Here is a 23,902-nt window from a genome sequence, read left to right on the forward strand (position 1 = left end):
AGTTCTCTACGCCCGGGATGTAAATCGCTGACAGGTGGCAAGAGTGAGACTCTGCCCAGCGAATTATCTTCGAGACTTCCAACATCGCTAGGGAACTCCTGGTTCCCCCTTGATGATTGATGTAAGCCACAGTCGTGATATTGTCCGACTGAAATCTGATGAACCTCAGTTTTGCTAACTGAGGCCAAGCTAGAAGAGCATTGAATATTGCTCTTAATTCTAGAATGTTTATTGGAAGGAGTTTCTCCTCCTGAGTCCACGATCCCTGAGCCTTCAGGGAATTCCAGACTGCTCCCCAGCCTAGAAGGCTGGCATCCGTTGTTACAATCGTCCAATCTGGTCTGCAAAAGGTCATTCCTTTGGACAGATGAACCGGTGACAACCACCAGAGAAGAGAATCTCTGGTCTCCTGGTCCAGATTTAGCAAAGGGGACAGATCTGAGTAATCCCCGTTCCATTGACTGAGCATGCATAGTTGCAGCGGTCTGAGATGCAGGCGCGCAAATGGCACTATGTCCATTGCCGCGACCATTAAGCCGATTACCTCCATGCACTGAGCTACTGATGGGCTTGGAACGGAATGAAGGACACGGCAAGCATTGAGAATCTTTGATAACCTGGACTCCGTCAGGTAAATCTTCATCTCTACAGAATCTATAAGAGTCCCTAGAAAAGAAACCCTTGTGAGTGGTAACAGAGAACTCTTTTCCACGTTCACTTTCCACCCATGCGACCTCAGAAATGCTAGAACTATCTCTGTATGAGACTTTGCATTCTGAAAACTTGACGCTTGTATCAGAATGTCGTCTAGGTACGGAGCCACCGCTATGCCTCGTGGTCTTAGTACCGCCAGAAGTGAGCCCAGAACCTTCGTAAAAATTCTCGGGGCCGTGGCTAACCCGAAGGGAAGAGCCACAAACTGGTAATGCCTGTCTAGAAAGGCAAACCTTAGGTACCGATAATGATCTTTGTGAATCGGTATATGAAGGTAAGCATCCTTTAAGTCCACTGTGGTCATATATTGACCCTCTTGGATCATGGGTAGGATGGTTCGAATGGTTTCCATCTTGAACGATGGTACCCTTAGGAATTTGTTTAAGATCTTTAAGTCCAAGATTGGTCTGAAGGTTCCCTCTTTTTTGGGAACCACAAATAGATTTGAGTAAAATCCTTGTCCCTGTTCCAATCGCGGAACTGAGTGGATCACTCCCATGATTAAGAGGTCTTGTACACATTGTAGAAATGCCTCTCTCTTTACTAGGTTTGTTGATAACCTCGAAAGATGGAACCTCCCTTGTGGAGGAGAGGTTTTGAAATCCAGAAGGTATCCCTGAGATATAATCTTTAACGTCCAGGGATCCTGCACATCTCTTGCCCAAGCCTGGGCGAAGAGAGAAAGTCTGCCCCCCACTAAATCCGTCTCCGGATAGGGGGCCCTGTCTTCATGCTGTCTTAGGGGCGGTAGTAGGCTTTCTGGCCTGCTTGCCCTTGTTCCATGACTGGTTGCCTTTCCAACCCTGTCTGTAACGAGCAGTAGTTCCTTCCTGTTTTGGAGCGGAGGAAGACTATGCTGCTCCTGCCTTGAAGTTACGAAAGGCACGAAAATTAGACTGTTTGGCCTTTGGTTTGGCCCTGTCCTGAGGAAGGGCGTGGCCCTTACCTCCCGTAATGTCAGCAATAATTTCCTTCAAGCCGGGCCCGAATAAGGTCTGCCCTTTGAAAGGAATGTTAAGTAGCTTAGACTTGGAAGTTACATCCGCTGACCAGGATTTAAGCCAGAGCGCTCTGCGTGCCTGTATGGCGAATCCGGAATTTTTAGCCGTAAGTTTGGTTAGATGTACTACGGCATCTGAAACAAACGCATTAGCTTGCTTAAGGGTTCTAACTTTGCTCAAAGCCTCATCCAATGGCTCTGTGCGAATCGCCTCTTCCAGAGACTCAAACCAGAATGCTGCTGCAGCCGTGACAGGCGCAATGCATGCAAGAGGCTGCAATATAAAACCCTGTTGAACAAACATTTTTTTATCCATTGGATCTGAGAAAGCACAGCTATCCTCCACCGGGATAGTGGTACGATTGGCTAACGTAGAAACTGCTCCCTCCACCTTAGGGACCGTCTGCCATAAGTCTCGTGTGGTGGCGTCTATAGGGAACATTTTTCTAAATATCGGGGGAGGGGAAAAAGGCACACCGGGTCTATCCCACTCCTTACTAATAATTTCTGTAAGTCTTTTTGGTATAGGAAAGACGTCAGTACACACCGGTACAGCATAGTATCTATCCAACCTACACAATTTCTCTGGAATTGCCACCGTGTCGCAATCATTCAGAGCCGCTAATACCTCCCCTAGTAACACACGGAGGTTCTCAAGCTTAAATTTAAAATTTGAAATTTCTGAATCCGGTCTCCCCGGATCAGAACCGTCACCGACAGACTGAAGCTCAACGTCCTCATGTTCTGCAAATTGTGACGCAGTATCAGACATGGCTCTCGTGTCATCAGCTCGCTCTGTCCTTAACCCAGAGCTATCGCGTTTGCCCCTTAATTCGGGCATATTATATAATATTTCTTTCATAACATTAGCCATATCATGTAAAGTGATTTGTAAGGGCCTAGATGTACTTGGCGTCTCAATCCTACGCATCTCCCGAGCGGGAGACGCAGGTACTGACACGTGAGGAGAGTTAGGCAGCATAACTTCCCCCTCGTTGTCTAGTGAAAGTTTCTTTATCGGTACAGATTGACCTTTATTCAAAGCAATATCAATACAATTGGTACACATCGTTCTATTGGGCTCCACATTGGCTTTTGAACATGATGAACAAACAGTTTCCTCTGAATCAGACATGTTTAAACAGACTTAGCAATGATACTAGCAAGCTTGGAAATCACTTTCAATAAGTTTACAAGCAATATAAAAAACGCTGCAGCGCTTCAAAAATACAGATATAATTAAACAATTCTTAACAAGAAGTGTATTATTAGCAGAGGATTGCACCCATTAGCAAAAGGATGATTAACCCCTCAATACCCAAAACGGATAAAACGGATATCAATTAAGATTTAACGCTTTTAATCACAGTCAAGCACACTGTCACAGATCTGCTGTGACTGATTACCTCCCTCACAAATGAATTTTGCAGACCCCTGAGCTCTCTAGAGACGTCCTGGACCAAGGAGGAAGAAGCTGGAAGACTGTGCTAGAATTTTAACTGCGCAACAAGGCACTAAAAACAAGGTCCCTCCCACTCCTATCACAACAGTGGGAGCCCTGATATAATGGTTTCCATGCAGAAAAATATGTTAGCCATGTGGAAAAAAATCATGCCCAAAGAGATTTATCACCAAAGTACCTCACAAAAACGAATAACATGCCAGTAAACGTTTTATTAAAAAACAACATTTTCCAATGTCATGCAAAGTTATCACTAAGCCTGCTACCAGTCGCTACCACTGCAGATAAGGCTTAAGTATTTCAGTTTTAACAGTATTTTCTCAGTCAAATTCTAGTCCCTAGAAAATAACTCGACTGCGCATACATTTATCAGCCTGATACCAGTTGCCACTACTGCATTTAAGGCTGTACTTACATCATACGGTAACAGCAGTATTTTCTTAGTCAATTCCATTCCCAGAAAATAAAGTACTGCACATACCTCATTTGCGGAGGACCCCGCATGCTATTCCCAGTTTCTGAAGTTACCCCACTCCTCAGAATGTCGAGAACAGCCAGTGGATCTTAGTTACGCCTGCTAAGATCATAGAAAAAAAACGCAGGCAGTTTCTTCTTCCAAATACTGCCTGAGATAGAAAAACAGCACACTCCGGTGCCATTTAAAATAACAAACTTTTGATTGAAGAATAGATAAGTAAAAACTCCAGCTCCTCTCGCGACCTCCTTCTTTGTTGAAGGTTGCAAGAGAATGACTGGATATGACATGTGAGGGGAGGAGCTATATAGCAGCTCTGCTTGGGTGATCCTCTTGCAACTTCCTGTTGGGAAGGAGAATATATCCCATAAGTAATGGATGACCCGTGGACTGAACACACTTAACAAGAGAAAGAGAGACATGGCCAAAAATAAGGTAGTTACAAAAGACCAACTCAGAATTTAAGAAAACTGCCACAGCAGGATTCAAAACTCCAAGTCTACAGCTCGCTAAACCGGAAACCAATCTTTGAGGCCATGAAGTCCAGTGGACCTCAGGTGAGAACTCAATCTGCTTTCCTCAGATCCAGTGTCGATAACTTCTGGATAGACACAACAAACGGACAATTGTAAGTAACATCCTTTCCGAAAAAGCACTTTTAGAGAATGAGATGTCACCAAGAACCATGGGGGGCCTCCGGCCACCACCAATTAGAGATCCTCCCGTCTACACAGGAGGGACTCAGTCACAAAGAATTTACTAAGAGGTCCAGACTGGTATGAAGCCAGCAAACCAGACCTCAGAGCAAAAAGCTTGACTGGAAAGAGAAACCCCCAAGATAATTGGAAGGAAAATTCTGATCCACAAACTCCAGAAACCACTCTCACCCTGCTGACGGGGCAGAGACCAAAACTGCCCTGGTGTACAAGGATAAATATCCCCCAACACCGGGAGATCAAAACCAAACACTAGAGAACGAATCCCCAATCGGTATCCAAAAATCAAATACTGCTCAGACAGAAACAAACACCCCAATGCTATGTCGAAGACGCAGACTGAGCTGAATCCATCACCCCACACCCACTGTTCCAATGAAGGCCTGACAGTGAATTGGAGGGCAGAAACCAATATTTTAACTTTGCAAGAGTAAAAAAGACAAAGAGCCTTCCAGTCTGCAAGACCAAGCTGTGTCCAAAGGAGCCAACCTGGTGTCAACACCAGAAAGTCAGGTCTAGGTCCACCTCTGTGGGTGGAATCAGCAGAAAGCAATCCCAAAAAAAGTCTACTAGTGGACGCTGGAAACTGCAGAACTGTCAAGACTCGGGAACCACTGCAACACCTAGAAACAGGCTACTGCCACATTAAACTTCAGATCCCAAAGAAAACTTAGGATCCAAACAAGGTTCCAGAAGAAAAAAAAGGTCCCTAAGACCCGGGCCTGCTTAAACAAGGAAGTAATAAATGGGTATCCAGCAACAGCAGCTGGATTTGAACCCTCAACCTTTGAGTTGCAAAGCCACAAAGATAACCAGGCTACACTGGACTGCTCTAGGCCAGAAAAAGATCTTCAGTCTAAATCCCGGTAGAAAGAACCGTGAATTCACACTGACCAAAGAGATCTAATAAGCTCTGCATAAAATCATCGGACCCAGAAAGGACAGGAAAAAACCCTCCCCTATTGGACCACACAAACAGTGTAAAGACACTGTGAAGGGTACTGGGACAAGACTCCAAAAGTCACCTAGTCCAGAAGGAAGGCTGAACTCCGTCCTCTAGGAACCCCGGACTCCTATGATCCAGCATCAAGTGTCCATCCAAAAGAACCTAAGACGGGTCCTGCCTGACCTCTGGTATAGACGGACCTGCTCTGCCTGGACCAGAAGAGCTCCCTCTACAGTAGAAGAAAAGAACAGACCTAACTATTAACCAAAACAGGTCCTGCCCATCATCAAGGGTACAGCACGTCTGTCATAAAAACTTAAATTATGCTTACCTGATAATTTTCTTTTCTTCAGATGGAAAGAGTCCACAGCTGCATTCATTACTTTTTGGGAATTCAGAACCTGACCACCAGGAGGATGCAAAGACACCCCAGCCCATTCTGCCGAGGGAACAAGGAACAGTAGAAGAAATATCAGGGTGAAAGGTGCCAGAAGAACAAAAATAACAGACGCCCCACAGAAAAAGTACGGGCGGGGAGCTGTGGAATCTTTCTATCTAAAGAAAAGAAAATCATCATTAGGTAAGCATAGTTTAAGTTTTTCTTCATAAATGGAAAGAGTCCACAGCTGCATTCATTACTTTTGGGAAAACAATACCCAAGCTATAGAGGACACTGAATGCAAAAACGGGAGGGTACAAGAGGCGGCCCATTCTGAGGGCACCAGGCCTGAAAACCCCTACCCAATAAAATCCCGCTTTGTCCAAAGCCCAGAACAACTTTGAAAAAAGGAAAAGGCCCAAGGACACTGACCCGCAGATAGTCGACAGCCTTGCTAGAGACCACAGGAACTAGACTCAACGGAGTCAAGAGCCTCCAAGAGACACCGTTGACCAGCAGGCGGTCTCCAAACACACCCCTTACTAATGAAAGGGAACAAACTACCGTATTCTTCGACAAAGAAGAAAAAAAAGATACAGACAAAACATAATTGTACTTGTAAACCGCAGCTAATCCCCCTTAAGGGACTCAAGGCGCTGCTCATTTTATCAACCTCGAAAGGAGGAAAGGCTGAGTAGACCTCGCCGGGGATCGAACTTGCAACCCTCGGTTTGCTAGAGTGCAGAATAGCCACAGTGCATTAGTATGCTGAGGTAGCTGAGAATAAGGAACTCCAGAAAACAAAAACTAAAAAGGGCACAAACACAGAGCAAAAAACCTGAGAAACCGGGTCAGGCTTACAGAGACCCAACCAGTCTCATAGAAACAAGGGGAGGCAACACCCAGACCCCAGAAATACAAAAACCACAGGATGAGGCCAGGAATCTGAAACAGAGAGAGGATCTTCCCCTAACACAGTGCAACCGCATTCTAGAAGCAACTGAAGATGAAGGTCCCCAAGTAACAAAAAGGTAGCTCAGAATACCGAAATATTCAGAAACGAAACCTCGTGCAGCAAGCTCAGATAGGTCTGACGAACAACACCTGAAGCAAAAACACTGCACGCTGCAGTCATCTAAAAATGTCTCTGAAACTTAAATACTTTCAGGGCAAGTAGAAAGCAGCTGAAGATAGGAACTGAAGTGCAATAGATACGTAGAGAGATCAATTTCCAACAGGTGGAACAGAGCCCAACAAAGTCACACAATTTCTCTAGATCCCAAAGGCCCCAAGGGTAGCACAAAGGGAAATGAAAACGAGAACAGAGTCACCCGAAAGAGAGTAGAAAAGAAAGGCTAGTCTCCATAATCCTTTCAGATTAATGTTACAGAGGACCACACCCAAGGGAGAAAAATGCAAAGCATCCCAAACTCAGGCAGAAAAACATCCCCTAAGCAAAAAGCTTGGAAAAAGACAACACCTCCTATCGCCCCTGATATGGAGACGACTAACTCCCGAAGGAAGACAGAGCCTCAGGACCTTCACTTCCTAATTAAGCGGCCAAAGCCGCCAGATAAAAAACTGACGAAGTCCAGAAAGTCTCTACCAAAAGGAAGAGAGCCTCTAAAAGGAACAAGTCCTAAAAGGACACTTCCAAAGACCATAAAAGGCAAAACCGTAAGGACGGTATGAAGGTCCTAAATCCTCCAAGCCTCCAACCCACAACGGGAAGGAACACTCTAGTCACCGGAAAAATCGGAAAAGACTGAGCATGTCGCCGCGGATCTCAACAGAGTCCCGGCCCACTAGATTGAAAGGCGAATGAGGACTGAACCAATCCCCCATGCCCCTAAGCAACCACGGACCATCAAGTCCTCTCAGGATGCAAGTTGAGGTTTGTAAAATAGCAAGTAAACAAATCATATTGTGATCACTAGGTGCCCTCACCAGACCAGCCAGACATAAAAAGGCACCACGTGTCTGAACTAGGCCTCAAAGAAAGAAAGTTTGCACCCAGTCAGGACCAGCCTGAAACCAAGGGCCCCAGCACTGTCAAGGACACATAGAGTCTCCCCCGAGATGAAGGGATAAAGAACAGTCAGACAGAACATAAGACTAGTACATCCTCCATAAGGAAACCACACACAACAACATGAGCTTTAGACCAAATAAAAATCATCCTCACCTGATTAAAATAAAAAATAAGGCAACCCCGTAGATTATCGCCCAGAAGGAACGGACAAACCCGCAGGACCAGACCAACAGGGATACGAAACATCCAAGCTCAGAACTGGAAAAGGATACACAAATAACAAAGACTATAAGATGATTACTTCATCCCTTTATGTCTATGCAAGCAAGCCAGTCGAAGATTACAACTGAGAATCCCCAGACCCATTAAGAGTGGGATCCTCCAGCAACGTCAAAACGTGCCTCAGTAGAACACGAAGGTGCGCCAGTCTATAACGAAAGGTGCAACATACCTCCGCCGGGACAAAAGAAAACACCGGCCCCCGAAGGTTGACCCCCTGAGGCTTCAGGGGCAGTCGCTCCCCCAGAGGGCTGAACTGGACCAGGCGATCCCAAGCCTGATGAGCCCCGGTTAACAAAACACAGACAATATCGTAAGCACACTCCCGGGAGGTGCAGATGCGCCAAAGATATGGCCGTGCGTAACCTTGTCGTAACCTCCGGTGGGAACAGGCCACACTCCATAGAAGGATAAGTAGCATTTGGGTTACCTGCATGCATAGTAAGAGTTGGTGGTAGGGAACTCGCCTTGTGGGAAATAGAATCCCCAGAGCCGGATGGCTAAGTGGGCACCTGATTCCCCAATCCCGAGGAACAGAGCACTCTAAAACTGCATTCGGAAGGTAACAGATGGGCATGTATCACCCAGTAAAGTCTGAATCAGAGACATCCATCTAGAAAAATCCTCCATAACTGGGATATTGAATAAAAAAATGGACCTTATACCCACAATGGCTGGGGCACTCGCCACCTCCAGGGAACCAGACACCAGCGGACCAGGATTTCTCTGTCGCCACACGGTCAGGAATGCGGAGAATTAAAATGTTGCCACGCCCAGTCACAAGGTAAACCGTGCAGTCCATGCAAAGGCACGCCGAACCGTAAAGGCCACGTCACTAGACATAGGCCGTTATGTTCCAAAATACCCATGAGCCGAAGCAACACTACACAGTAGCAGACAGAATCACATAACATGATTATAAACCCCCCTGTTCAATAACCCCCCCACAGGAAATATTAACCCTTGATTCCGAGACACAAAAAGGAGCCTTACTGAGACCCTATGTTAAAGTTATCCCCGAAAGGTTGTAGCCCCTCACGGATAAACAGTTGTAATTACAATACATCCATGATGAAAGTAAAATGAAACAATCTTACTGGAGTCTACGCTGTGGAACAGGAACACAGCCCTTTAAGTGTGACAGATGGTAGCGCCGCTTCTGCCATGGACTTGAGAGAAAAAAGCAGGCAGCGAAACTCGTCAACGCCGATTGCTTATGGAGCTGTTAATATGAGTCGGGATGGTTTTGCAGAAAGACTCCCCCTGCATCTCCGGACTCTAACTTTCATCCAGGCTCTCACTGAGAGGCCGACAGGACTACTTAAAACTCCAGTCCCATGCCGAAGAGTACTACCCTCCATAAGAGACTATCGAAAAACTTCTGCCAACATCCTGGGACCAAAGGCAAAGAATGACTGGGGGTTGAGGGAAGTGGGGGAGGTATTTAAGCTTTTGGCTGGGCTGTCTTTGCCTCCTCCTGGTAGCCAGGTTCTGAATTCCTAAAAGTAATGAATGCAGCTGTGGACTCTTTCCATTTATGAAGAAAAAAAAAAAACATAACAAAAAGTAATTCTTAAGTTCCAGCGGTGCTAGGAAACCGAGAATAACAAAAATGGAAATAAGATCCGAGGCTTAACTTTCATTTCTAGAAAATCAAGGGAACATCAGCCCAACCAAAAACCTAGAAGCCTCCATTGGAAAACTCCAACAATCTCTGAATATCAAAGTTGATAGTACCAAAAATCCCATGTGACGAAACATCCTTCTAAGTAAAGTATCTATAACAACCCAGAGCTCTAAAAAAACAAAAAAGAAAAAAAGGAATAGCAAAGCAAGAAAAAACGGCAACCGCCCTGAAAAAGGAGAGAGCAAACAAAAAACAGGTCTGGCCTGTAATACGACACAATCCCCCCATAGAGCTCGGAACTGGGATTCTAAATAAACAAACAAAAAAGTTATGACAAGGAATAGGATTCCATCCTTCCCTCGTCTAGATAAAATCGTTATCATATTTAGAAGATTAAGATGCAACTGAGGGATCAGTACTAGGCACCTCTAACATTGCCAAAACCTCTCTCAGGAGTAAACGCAGGCGTGCCAATCTAAATCTAAATGCTAAGCCCTCCGCAGTCGGTGGACTCAAGTCAGCAAACTCTGACCCAGGATCTCCCTTTGTAGCCTCAGAGGGACCCGCATCCCTAGAGTACTGATCAGATACAATCGTTATTTTACACAAGTGTCCTTGGGCAGGAGAACCCGGATTACTCCTTCGCTTACGCATAGCAGGGATAGGTAACATAGCTAAGGCCGTAGAGATGGCCATGCAGAACTGCGTAGTAACCTCTGGTGTAAACAAACCCCTTACAGGCGAAGGAGGGTTGGAACCCGGGACAACTGCATATGTAGGAAAAGAATTTAGGGAATACACCTCACTGGACGAAGAATCCTCAGAGGTGGATGGCTCAGTGGTCTCTAACATCTCAACATTGGTTGATGAGAAAATCCTATTGCAGCATATGGAACGTAATTGAGAGGGCTGGATTACCCGGGCCTCCTCACAATATACACAGGTATCAAAATCTGTATCGGAGGAATCCTCTAAAATATCAGAATCCTCCATAACTCATCTATATCAAATTATAGAAAAGGAAAAACAACTGGCACCTTATACCCCCAATGGCTGGGGCACTCACCACCTCCTATGACCCAGACAGAGAAGATATGCTCCTCTCCGTAGACACCCAGTCATGAATCGGAAGATGGGTGGGGGAAAAAAAAAAAAAAAAAAAAAAAAAAAACTTGACATGGTGCTCATGCAGGACCTGGCCCTGCTAAGGAAAAAGCGTGCCAGCTTAATAAACTGCGCAGCTCTCCAATGAAAAGTCCCACTGTTCAATAATCCCCCTCAGGAGATATTAACCCTTGATTCCATAAAGATAAAGGAGTCCCACTGTGACCCTGTCTTCTATCGTTAACAAGTGTATAAAGTAATGAAACGATCTTACTGGAATCTATGCTTTGGAACAGTGACACGGTCCTACAAGCTTCACAGATTGTAGCAGCGCCTCTGATATGGACTTGAATAAAGAAAGCAGGCAGCGAAACTCGTCAACGCAGATTGCTTAAGGAGCTGTTAATATGAGTCTGGATGGGTTTGCAGAAAGACTCTCCCTGCATCGCAAGACTAACTTTTGTCAATGCTATCACTGAGAGGCTGACAAGACTACTTAAAACTCCAGTTCCATCTTGAAGAGTTCTACCCTCTATAAGGAACTACTCCGAAAACTTCTGACACTTCTCTGCCATCCTCCTGTGACGAAAGGCAAAGAATGACTGGAGGATGGATAAAGTGGGGGATGGATAAAGTGGGGGAGGTATTTAAGCCTTTGGCTGGGGTGTCTGCCTCCTCCTGGTAGCCAGGTTATATATTCCCACAAGTAATGAATGCAGCTGTGGACTCTCCCTGTATTTAGAAGGAAAGTATGTCTAATCCCTATGAAAATAAAAAAGCCCCCCCAAAATAAAAACACCCCCTAATCTAAATTAACCTACAAAAGGCCCTTTTAAGGGCTATTGGTAAACAGATCTTTTACCTCTATAAAATACTAAGTCCCCCCAACAGTAAAACCCACCACCCAACCAACAAAATAAAAAAAATAAAAAACACTAAAAAAAAAAAAACTAAGCTACCCATTGCCCCTAAAAGGCAATCAGCTCTTTTTCAAGCCCAATAAAACCCCAATCTAAAGGGGAAAAAAAAAAAAATGTAAATAAAAAAGCCTAAACCTAAGCCCCAAATAGGTACTCACTGTTCCTGAAGTCCAGCGGAGAAGGTCTTCTTCTAGGCAGCTCCATCCGGAGGGAAGAGGTGCAGAGCAGTCTTCCCGATGCCTGAATCCTCGTCGGCGGTCCTCGCCGGCGTATAGCCTCCTCTTCATGCGATCGTCCGTTGCACACTGAAGATTGAATGCAAGGTACCCCAAACATATTTGGGTTCCAAGTATTCCTATTGGATGAAATTTTGAAATCAGCCAATAGGATGAGAGCTACTAAAATCTTATTGGCTGATTTGAACAGTCAATAAGATTTCAGTAGCTCTAATCCTATTTAAAAATTTCAGCAAATAGGAATGCAAGGTACCCAAAATTGATTGCGGTACCTTGCATTCAATCTTAAGTGTACCACGGACATCGCATGAAGAGGAGCCTCCATGCCGCCAAGGACCGCCGCTGAGGATCCACGCGTCGGGAAGACAGCTCCGCGCCGCCGGTGAGAACCGCCACTGTGGATCCATAGCTCCGCCCTATTTGGGGTTTAGTGTTAGGATTTTATTTTTTTATTTTGGGGGGTTTGGTGGGTGAGGGTTTTTTACTGTTAGGGGGTAATCAGTCATTTGTTTAGGTAAAAAAAGCTGTTTAACTTAGGACAATGCCCTACAAAAGCCCTTTTTAAGGGCTATTGGTAGTTTAGTATTAGACTAGGGGGGTGTTTTTATTTTGGGGGGATTTTTTATTTTTATAGGGGTATTAGTTTAGGTTTAATTTTTTTATTTTGGATAGCTGTTTATTTTTTCTGTAAATTAACATTTTTTATAATTTTAGCTTTGGGGGTTGTAGTTTTTTTTTTTTTTTAAATAGACTGCCCTCTGGGCAGGCTTATTGCCTAGTAGAAGTATAAATGTAAATTTAGTAGCACTTTTTATAAAATTTTGGCTGCTTGCTTTTATAGAGATAAATTGTTGTATGCTACTTGGAAACAAAATCTATATTTGGAGAAGAATAAAAAAAAAAAGTCTTTAAATACTTTATAAAATCAATAGCAAATTCTGAGCCGTATTCCTCACACTTATATACCCACATGTCCTGGATATAGTTCTACTATAATACTGTGCCTTCTTTGGGTAGGTAGAAAGCTCACTGAAGGTTTTACAGATGCTACCCCTTCCTATCAAGTTCTCCTGCTCCTGCCAGCATTCTTCAAAAAGCAAACAAATTATCGTCACAGAATAGTTCAAGAAGCCACTCAGTTATAAATCTGAAAGTGAAATGAAAAAACATTTATGTAAGAACTTACCTGATAAATTAATTTATTTCATAGTGGCAAGAGTCCATGAGCTAGTGATGTATGGGATATACATTTCTACCAGGAGGGGGCAAAGATTCCCAAACCTCAAAATGCCTATAAATACACCTCCCACCACACACATACCTCAGTTTTAACGTATAGCCAAGTAGTGAGGTGTAAAAAGGAGTAAAAAAAAAAGCATACGAAAAAGAGGAAATGGAAAAATAATGTGCTTTTATACAAAAAAAAAAAACAGAATTTATGCTTACCTGATAAATTACTTTCTCCAACGGTGTGTCCGGTCCACGGCGTCATCCTTAATTGTGGGAATATTCTCTTCCCCAACAGGAAATGGCAAAGAGAGCACAGCAAAAGCTGCAGAAAAAGGAGAAACTATAGGGTGCCGTGGTGACTGTAGTGTATAGAGAAAGACATTTTTCAAACCTGATTAAAAACCAGGGCGGGCCGTGGACCGGACACACCGTTGGAGAAAGTAATTTATCAGGTAAGCATAAATTCTGTTTTCTCCAACATTGGTGTGTCCGGTCCACGGCGTCATCCTTACTTGTGGGAACCAATACCAAAGCTTTAGGACACGGATGAAGGGAGGGAGCAAATCAGGTTACCTAAATGGAAGGCACCACGGCTTGCAAAACCTCTCTCCCAAAAACAGCCTCCGAAGAAGCATAAGTATCGAATTTGTAAAATTTGGCAAAAGTGTGCAGAGAAGACCAAGTCGCTGCCTTACATATCTGATCAACAGAAGCCTCGTTCTTGAAGGCCCATGTGGAAGCCACAGCCCTAGTAGAGTGAGCTGTGATTCGTTCAGGAGGCTGCCGTCCGGCAGTCTCATAAGCCTATCGGATGATGCTTTTCAGCCAGAAAGAAAGAAAGAGAGGTAGCAGTAGCTTTTTGTCCTCTCCTCTTACCAGAATAAACGACAAACAAAGATGAAGTTTGTCTGAAATCCTTTGTTGCGTCTAAATAGAACTTTAAAGCACGGACCACATCTAAATTGTGTAACAAACGTTCCTTCTTTGAAACTGGATTCGGACACAGCGAAGGAACAACTATTTCCTGGTTAATATTCTTGTTGGAAACTACTTTTGGAAGAAAACCAGGCTTGGTACGCAAAACGACCTTATCTGCATGGAACACCAGATAGGGTGGATCACACTGCAAAGCAGATAATTCAGAAACTCTTCTAGCAGAAGAAATAGCAACCAAAAACAGAACTTTCCAAGATAGTAACTTAATATCTATGGAATGTAAAGGTTCAAACGGAACCCTTTGAAGAACTGAAAGAACTAAATTTAGACTCCAAGGAGGAGTCATGGGTCTGTAAACAGGCTTGATTCTGACCAAAGCCTGTACAAAAGCTTGTACATCTGGCACAGCTGCCAGGCGTTTGTGTAACAAAACAGATAAAGCAGAAATCTGTCCTTTTAGAGAACTCGCTGACAACCCTTTATACAAACCCTCTTGGAGAAAGGAAAGAATCTTAGGAATTTTAATTTTACTCCAGGAGAATCCCTTGGATTCACACCAACAGATATATTTTTTACATATTTTATGGTAAATCTTTCTAGTCACAGGTTTTCTGGCTTGGACCAGAGTATCTATCACTGAATTTGAAAACCCACGCTTGGATAAAATCAAGCGTTCAATTTCCAAGCAGTCAGCTGCAGAGAAACTAGATTTGGATGTTCGAATGGACCTTGTACTAGAAGATCCCGTCTCAAAGGTAGCCTCCATGGTGGAGCTGATGAAATATTCACCAGGTCTGCATACCAAGTCCTGCGTGGCCACGCAGGAGCTATCAGAATCACAGAGGCCTTCTCCTGTTTGATCCTGGCTACGAGCCTGGGAAGGAGAGGGAACGGTGGAAACACATAAGCTAGGTTGAACGACCAAGGCGCCACTAATGCATCCACTAGAGTCGCCTTGGGATCCCTGGATCTGGACCCGTAGCAAGGAACCTTGAAGTTCTGACGAGACGCCATCAGATCCATGTCTGGAATGCCCCATAAGTGAGTTAACTGGGCAAAGACCTCCGGGTGGAGTTCCCACTCCCCCGGATGGAAAGTCTGACGACTCAAATAATCCGCCTCCCAGTTGTCTACTCCTGGGATGTGAATTGCAGATAGATGGCAGGAGTGATCCTCCGCCCATTTGATGATCTTGGATACCTCTGTCATCGCCAAGGAACTCTTTGTTCCTCCCTGATGGTTGATGTAAGCTACAGTCATGTTGTCCGACTGGAATATTATGAATCCAGCCTTCGCTAGTTGAGGCCAAGCCCGGAGCGCATTGAATATCGCTCTCAGTTCCAGGATGTTTATCGGGAGAAGGGACTCTTCCCGAGACCATAGACCCTGAGCTTTCAGGGAGTCCCAGACCGCGTCCCAGCCTAATAGACTGGCGTCGGTCGTGACAATGACCCACTCTGGTCTGTGGAAACTCATTCCCTGAGACAGGTGATCCTGAGTCAACCACCAACGGAGTGAGTCTCTGGTTAACTGGTCTACTTGAATCTGGGGAGACAAGTCTGCATAATCCCCATTCCACTGTCTGAGCATGCACAGTTGCAATGGTCTTAGATGAATTCGAGCAAAAGGAACCACGTCCATTGCTGCAACCATTAGACCTATTACTTCCATGCACTGAGCGATGGAAGGCTGAGGAATAGATTGAAGAACTTGACAAGCCTTTAGAAGCTTTAATTTTCTGACCTCTGTCAGGAAAATCTTCATTTCTACAGAATCTATTATTGTTCCCAGAAAGGGAACTCTTGTAGACGGGGACAGGGAACTCTTTTCCACGTTCACCTTCCACCCGTGAGACCTGAGAAAAGCTAATACAATGTCTGTATGAGCCCTTGATCTGGAAAGGGACGACGCTTGGATTAGAATGTCGTCTAGGTAAGGTGCCACTGCAATGCCCCTCGGTCTTAGAACCGCTAGAAGGGACCCTAGCACCTTTGTGAAGATTCTGGGAGCAGTGGCTAAACCGAACGGAAGAGCCACGAACTGGTAATGTTTGTCCAGAAAGGCGAACCTTAGGAACTGATGATGATCTTTGTGGATAGGAATATGTAGGTATGCATCCTTTAAATCCACGGTAGTCATATATTGACCCTCCTGGATTGAAGGTAAAATTGTTCGAATGGTTTCCATTTTGAACGATGGAACTTTGAGAAATTTGTTTAAAATGTTTAAATCCAGAATTGGTCTGAAGGTTCCCTCTTTTTTGGGAACTACAACACTCCCATCTTTAATAGATCTCCTACGCAATGTAAGAATGCCTGTCTCTTTATCTGGTCTGAAGATAAGAGAGACATGTGGAACCTTCCCCTTGGAGAAAGTTCCTTGAATTCTAGAAGATAACCCTGAGAGACTATTTCTAGTGCCCAGGGATCCGGAACATCTCTTGCCCAGGCCTGAGCAAAGAGAGAAAGTCTACCCCCTACTAGATCTGGTCCCGGATCGGGGGCTACCCCTTCATGCTGTCTTGGTAGCAGCAGCAGGCTTCTTGGCCTGTTTACACTTGTTCCAGCCTTGCATTGGTTTCCAAGCTGGCTTAGCCTGGGAAGCGTTACCCTCTTGTCTAGAGGCTGCAGAGTTAGGAGACAGTCCGTTCCTGAAGTTACGAAAGGAACGAAAATTGGATTTATTCTTAGCCTTAAAAGGCCTATCCTGTGTGAGGGCATGGCCCTTTCCCCCAGTGATGTCAGAAATAATCTCCTTCAATTCTGGCCCAAAAAGGGTCTTACCTTTGAAAGGAATATTAAGCAATTTTGTCTTGGAAGACACATCCGCCGACCAGGACTTTAGCCAGAGCGCTCTGCGTGCCACAATTGCAAAACCTGAATTTTTCGCCGCTAACCTCGCCAATTGCAAATCGGCATCTAAAATAAAGGAATTAGCTAACTTAAGTGCGTGAATTCTGTCCATGACTTCCTCATATGGAGTCTCCTTATTGAGCGACTTTTCTAGTTCTTCGAACCAAAAACACGCCGCCGTAGTGACAGGAATAATGCACGAAATTGGTTGGAGAAGGAAACCTTGCTGAACAAAAATCTTTTTAAGCAAACCCTCCAATTTTTTATCAATAGGATCTTTGAAAGCACAATTGTCCTCAATGGGAATAGTCGTGCGTTTGGCTAGCGTAGAAACTGCCCCCTCAACCTTAGGGACTGTTTGCCATGCGTCCTTCCTTGGGTCGACAATGGGGAACATTTTCTTAAATATAGGAGGTGAGACAAAAGGTATGCCTGGTTTCTCCCACTCCTTAGTCACTATGTCCGCCACCCTTTTAGGTATCGGAAAGGCATCAGGGTGCACAGGGACCTCTAGGAATTTATCCATTTTGCACAATTTTTCTGGAATGACCAAAGAGTCACAATCATCCAGAGTAGTTAGTACCTCCTTAAGTAGGGCGCGGAGATGCTCTAACTTAAACGTCACAACATCAGGTTCTGCCTGTTGAGAAACTTTTCCTGAATCAGAAATTTCTCCCTCCGACAAACCCTCCCTCACTGCCAATTCTGACTGGTGTGAGGGTATGACAGATAAATTATCGTCAGCGCACTCTTGCTCTTCCACTGTATTTAAAACTGAGCAATCACGCTTTCTTTGAAATGCTGGCATTTTGGATAAAATATTAGCTATAGAATTATCCATTACAGCCGTTAATTGTTGCATAGTAACAAGCATTGGCGCGCTAAATGTACTAGGTGTCGCCTGCGCGGGCATAACTGGTATTGACACAGAAGGAGAGGATGGTGAACTACCCCCACTACCTTCATTTGAGGAATTATCTTGGGCAACCTTATTAAATGTGACAGTACCGTCCTTATTTTGTCTGGACACCATGGCACAATTTTCACATACATTTAAAGGGGGGACCACCTTGGCCTCCATACATACAGAACATGTTCTATCTGAAGGTACAGACATGTTAGACAGGCTTATACAGGCTATTAATGCAATAAAACCGTTTTTTAAACAAAACCGTTACTGTCTCTTTAAATGTTAAACAGGGCACACTTTATTTCTGAATGTGTGAAAAACTATGAAGGAAATATCTGATCCTTACCTTACCAATTTGCACCCTAGTGTCTTAATGCTTTGAAAGTATTGCACACCAATTTTCAAGTTTGTAACCCCTTAAATGAGCAAACCGGAGCTATTTTATCAAATTAACAATTTTAAACCCACTACAGTCCCAGCCACAGCGTTTGCTGCGGCTTCACCTGTCCTTGGGGGTTATTCGCCACAGAAATAAGCCTTCCAGAAACGTTTTTAATGGCCACCGGACCCTCTCACATGAAGCTGCATGCACTGCATCCAGAAGAAACTGCGCAATTAAGGCGCGAAAATGAGGCTGCCTACTAAAGTGAAAGGCCCTTCCAGACTGGAAAAGGTGTCTAAACGACTGCCTGGCGCTTAAAAACATATAAATATCGAATAAAACAATCGATTTAGCCCACAATAGTGTCAACCAGTATATAGCCCATTAATAAGCCTTCATTCTGTTATGAGTCTAAGAAAATGGCTTACCGATCCCAAAGAGGGAAAATGACAGTTTTCTAGCATTAATAAGTCTTGTTAGAAAATGGACTAGTCATACCTTGAGCAGAAAAGTCTGCAAACTGTTCCCCCCAACTGAAGTTCTCTGGGCTCAACAGTCCTGCGTGGGAACAGCAACTGATTTTAGTTTCTGCTTCTAAAATCATACTCCTCTTTTAAACAGAACTCTTCATCTTTTTCTGTTTTAGAGTAAATAGTACAAACCGGCACTATTTTAAAATAACAAACTCTTGATAGAAGAATGAAAAACTACAACTAACACCACATACTCTTCACCATCTCCGTGGAGATGCTACTTGTTCAGAGCGGCAAAGAGAATGACTGGGGGGCGGAGCCAGAGGGGGGGCAATATGGGCAGCTTTTGCTGTGCTCTCTTTGCCATTTCCTGTTGGGGAAGAGAATATTCCCACAAGTAAGGATGACGCCGTGGACCGGACACACCAATGTTGGAGAAATCATAACCACCACAAAAAAAATGGTGGGTCTCATGGACTCTTTCCACTATGAAATTAATTTATCAGGTTAGTTCTTACATAAATTATGTTTTCTTTCATGTAAGTGGCAAGAGTCCATGAGCTAGTGACGTATGGGATAAAGTACCCAAGATGTGGAAGTCCACAGAAGAGTCACTAGAGAAGGAGGGATAAAACAGCTATTTCCACTGAGAAATTAAACTGAGACAGCTGCCTGAAGAACGTTTCTACCAAAGACTGCTTCAAAAGAAGCAAATACAACAAAATGGTAAAATTTAGAAAATGTATGCAAAAAAAAAACAAGTTGCTGCTTTGCAAGTCTGAGCAACCGAAGCTTCATTCTTAAAAGCCCAAGAAGAATGAGCTGAAATTCTCTGAGGCGGAGACTGCCCCGCCTCCAAATAAGCTTTGTAAATCAAAAAGCTTCAACCAAGATGCCAAAAAAATGACACAGGCTTTCTGACTTTTCCTGAAACCAGAAAAAAAAAACAAATCGACTAGAAGTCTTCCTGAAATTCAAAGAATTTAAAGATCTTCCACAGAATTTTTAGGATTAAAAAACAAAGAAGGAACAACAATTTCCCTACTATTGTTGATAGAATTCACAACTTAGGAAGAAATTTGAATTTAAGTCCGAAAAACAGCTTTATCATGATGGAAAATCAGATAAGGTACAAAGAATGCTTATGCACAAAAGGAGGAGCCTTCAAAATCCTTTAAACCAAATAAAGACTCCAAGGAGAAGAAATTAATTTAATTAACAGGTTTGATACGAACCAAAGCCTGAACAAAACAGTGAATATTAGGAAGTTTGGCAATCTTTCTTTGAAATAAAAACAGAAAGAGCAGAGAATTGTCCCTTCAAAATACTTGCAGACAAAACCTTATCCAAATCAACCTGAAGAAATGATAAAATTCTAGGAATTCTAAAAGAATGCCAAGAGAATTTATGAAAAGAACACCATGAAATAAAGATTTTCCAAACTTGATAAATCATTTTAATTTTTTTTCGCCGCCAAGTATGACGCACAACGCAAAAGGAATTTAAAAAACATTTTGCCGCCAAACCAACACCAGGAAATGACGCAACTCACGTCATAACAAGCGCCAACAAAGACACAGGAAATGACTAAACTTGCGCCAAAATGACAATAAATAAAAGCATTTTGCGTCCGCGCGAGCCCAGATTTGCCCACGAAAATTAAGGAAACACAAGTCAAATTGGAAAAATAAAAAAGACTGAAACCCCAGGTAAGAAAAAAAAATTGAAATGAACGTCCTAAAACATGATTCTCATACTGAAACTGCTAGACTGCAAAAGGGAAATATACATAGACCTCACTCATAGCAAATATAAGTAAAACACATATTTAAAATGTTACAATATAATATAAAGTGCCAAACATAGCTGAGTGTCTTAAAAAAGATATATACTTACCTGAAGACACCCATCCACATATAGCAGACAGCCAAACCAGTACTGAAAAATATCAGCAGAGGTAATGGTATAGGAGTATAAAGTCGATCTGAAAAGGGAGGCAGGGGATTAATCCCTACGACCGATTACAGAGAGCCTATGAAAGGATTTCCCATGAGTGAAACCATTTAATCAACAGGCAGTATTCCCTTTACATCCCTCTGACAAACACTGTACTCAGAGGAATCAGGCTTCAGAATGCTTAGAAGCGCATATCACAGAAGAGATCAAGCACAACTTACTTCACCACCTTCACAGGAGGCAAAGTTTGTAAAACTGAGGTATGAGTGTGGTGAGGGGTGTATTTATAGGCATTTTGAGGTTTGGGAAACTTTGCTCCTTCCTGGTAGGGAATGTATATCCCATACGTCACTAGCTCATGGACTCTTGCCACTTATATGAAAGAAAACTATTGTTGTATGGGAATTAAAATACACACCCACAGTGCCCTTGCATTTTACTTTGTTTGCAGTGCCAGCATTAAGACCGCCCAAAGAGCAGGCACAAGCAGACAGAAAGGCTATGCCAAGCAGGAAAGAGTTTGTCACAGCGGTGCATCATGGACCAGCACTCATATTCTATAAGTCCCAGACCACATCCTCTAGCACAGGGAGGTTCTCAACACAAGTGAGCTCATGGCCCAGTAAATTTTAGTCAGACCTGTCGAGGGCACGGTAATCACACACACTGGTGACAGTGGGTTCATTTTATATATATCTATTAAATAAAAACCAACTATTTTTAGAGTTAAATTACAAAAAAGGGAGCAAAATAAATGACAGTATATTGTAAAGTGTTTTAATTCACAAAACAATTTATATTCCAATATCATACTGTTTAATATCCATTTAACTGATGTCACTCAGCACTCAAGACACATGCATGGAAAGGGGTAATAAAATAAGGAAGAAAATAAAAAGGAAAACTTTTTTTTTTTTTTTTTTTTTAAATAGTATACTTTCTGAATCACAAAAAAATCTTAGCTTTATTGTCCCTTTAATCCACATAGCATAAAGTTAAAAATAACAGCAAGTGTCTCCCCTATTACAAAGTACAATGCAGAAATGTTAGGGGATACATCCTGACATAAAAGTAGGATGGGGAAAAACAAACAAACAATTTCTGCACCCACCAAATAGTTCAGATAGCTTAAAATGGAAACCTTTACAGTTACATAGCAGTGAAAAAGCAACATAAGGAAATTAGGCCAAATATATCATACAGAGAAAATCATAATTCAGACAGCACTGGTTAACTTGCCAACATGTGCATGGGAAAGCCTCACCATGTATATTACACATATGCTTTTATTTGAAACGTTAGCCTTTTAACAAAAGCATTTTGCATCTGTGGAATAAAAATGAATAGAAAATGGCAAACCTTATCTGGCAATTTCTGGCTGAGGTAATATGCCCGCTTCATCCTTTCTCCATTGACCATTTCAGGATGAACATGTTCCTTCCCACGGCTGGTCACAATTAACAGAAAAGAATTAGGTTATTAATTAAATCTTGCAGCCAGCCAGAATTATACTCTAACATGGTATAATTATTACACAGCTTTAACATACGACACATCTGACATTGGTCATTCACAAGATCCTGTTAAAACCCAATTTATTCTGTACTGCAGACTAATATACAAATATAGCCGCATTACAGTTTTGTATTTATCTTTCTATCATGGTAAAATGTTACATGTTTAACTAAAAATAAATATCTTATGTAATATCTTTTCTGTACTACCTCTAGATCATTTTCATTCATTTGCTCATAAATTCCCCCCCCCCTTTAATATCTAACCTGCTGGCAGATGTGTGGGTGCCAGTATTGCGAGAAGATATTTCATTTCTGTTGGGAAGTACAAACCCTGCCAGATTTAATAGGTCTCTGATCATCTGCCCTTTGATGTCGATATCCAGTTGAGAGTTGGAATGAAGGCTGCAAAGATTAAATAGACTGGGTGAATTCCTTAAAACAAAACTGGTTTCAAATAAAGCACAATATGCTGCTGTTTTTATTTAATTGGTATTTGTTATTGAAACATTTTATTCTTGGACTTTTGAGATCTGAATGATTCCTGTAAGACAAAACAAAAATATTTAAATAAATAAAATTAACTAAATTAAATTAACTGGTAAACAGAATAAGACAGGATAGCCAAATTGATCCAAACACTGCTCAAGTGATTAGCATACGCAACCATATCTAGCTAGATTTTTAAAATAAACGTAAATTAAATAATTTTGCCTTCAGAGGTGATCTAAAAACACGGATTTCATGTACTATGATACCCAAACCATTTCTTGGAGCAAATATCTAATAAAATGGAGTATACCTGAACTGAAGGCAAAAAGGAGCATCATTACCTATAACGCTCCTAAAGCAACTTTTTATTTGTGGCCACAAACTCTTCTGCAAATAAACAAGAATGACACCTCTTGCCATATCATGGTTTTCAACCCTACTTTCTCTTCATTTAATTTATTTTTTGCGCTTTCCCTTTCATTCTACAACTGAAGCAAACATATGCAATTGGTAACATACTGCAGGTGTGTTTGAGAATGCCTCTGCACAAACATGTATACAAACATGTAACACCTATAAGACACACAATATTGTACCTGGGAGAGATATTTACTTCCAGAACCCAAGGTTTAAGGTTTTCATCCAGCATGATATCAAAACCGAACAATTCATGGCAGCTGTAAGGGCTTTGTACATACATCTTCACCAATGAGTTCACATATGGCTCTGAGCTAGAGAGACGCACACAATGGTTAAAAGAGAAAGAAGCGAATACAGTAGAAGCAGGGTGGATAAAAATCTTTTTTTTTTTAAATCAGATTTTTTTTTAAATAAAATGCTTTTTGAGGAAAGATTTATCTAATGATAGTTTCTATTTAAGAAACATAATCCAAAAGGTTATTCCATCCTGAAATATAGATTAGTTATTAATTATATAGCAAGGTGCTGTATATTCATGGCTGTAATGTTTTTTTTGTAATTTAATTAATCCTTTCACAATGTCATGCTCTCCAAAAGGGTTCTGTCGGATTATTTTAGACAATTTTTCTATATTATTATCGGTTATTTGTAGAGCGCCAACAGATTCCGCAGCGCTATAAACAAAGGGGAGTATAAAACAATTAAGGGATAAAGTGGGTAGAGGGCCCTGCCAAGAGTTGCACTGTTGTAATCCACTCTTAAGAAGGTGATCTACATACAGCTGGGCTCTTAGGCTTACATGCTAAGGGGGTTCAGGGGATAGCAATGGAGGAGTGGAACTGGTATA

The 23,902-nt window shown here is 42.6% G+C and overlaps 1 protein-coding gene across 1 annotated transcript in view; it reads right to left on the reverse strand.

Moving 5' to 3' along the window:
* The window catches only part of TTLL4 (tubulin tyrosine ligase like 4), a 388,835-nt gene that overhangs the window by 144,952 nt on the left and 219,981 nt on the right, over positions 1–23,902 (reverse strand). Inside the window, exons 13-15 of the mRNA XM_053712432.1 lie at positions 23,232–23,366; positions 22,411–22,548; positions 21,989–22,076 (exon numbers count right to left, since the gene is read on the reverse strand). Coding sequence (XP_053568407.1) covers positions 21,989–22,076; positions 22,411–22,548; positions 23,232–23,366 — 361 coding nt within the window. The remainder of the gene's footprint in view (positions 1–21,988; positions 22,077–22,410; positions 22,549–23,231; positions 23,367–23,902) is intronic.

The sequence above is a fragment of the Bombina bombina genome, chromosome 1 (assembly GCF_027579735.1).
Source record: "Bombina bombina isolate aBomBom1 chromosome 1, aBomBom1.pri, whole genome shotgun sequence".
NCBI lineage: Eukaryota > Metazoa > Chordata > Amphibia > Anura > Bombinatoridae > Bombina > Bombina bombina.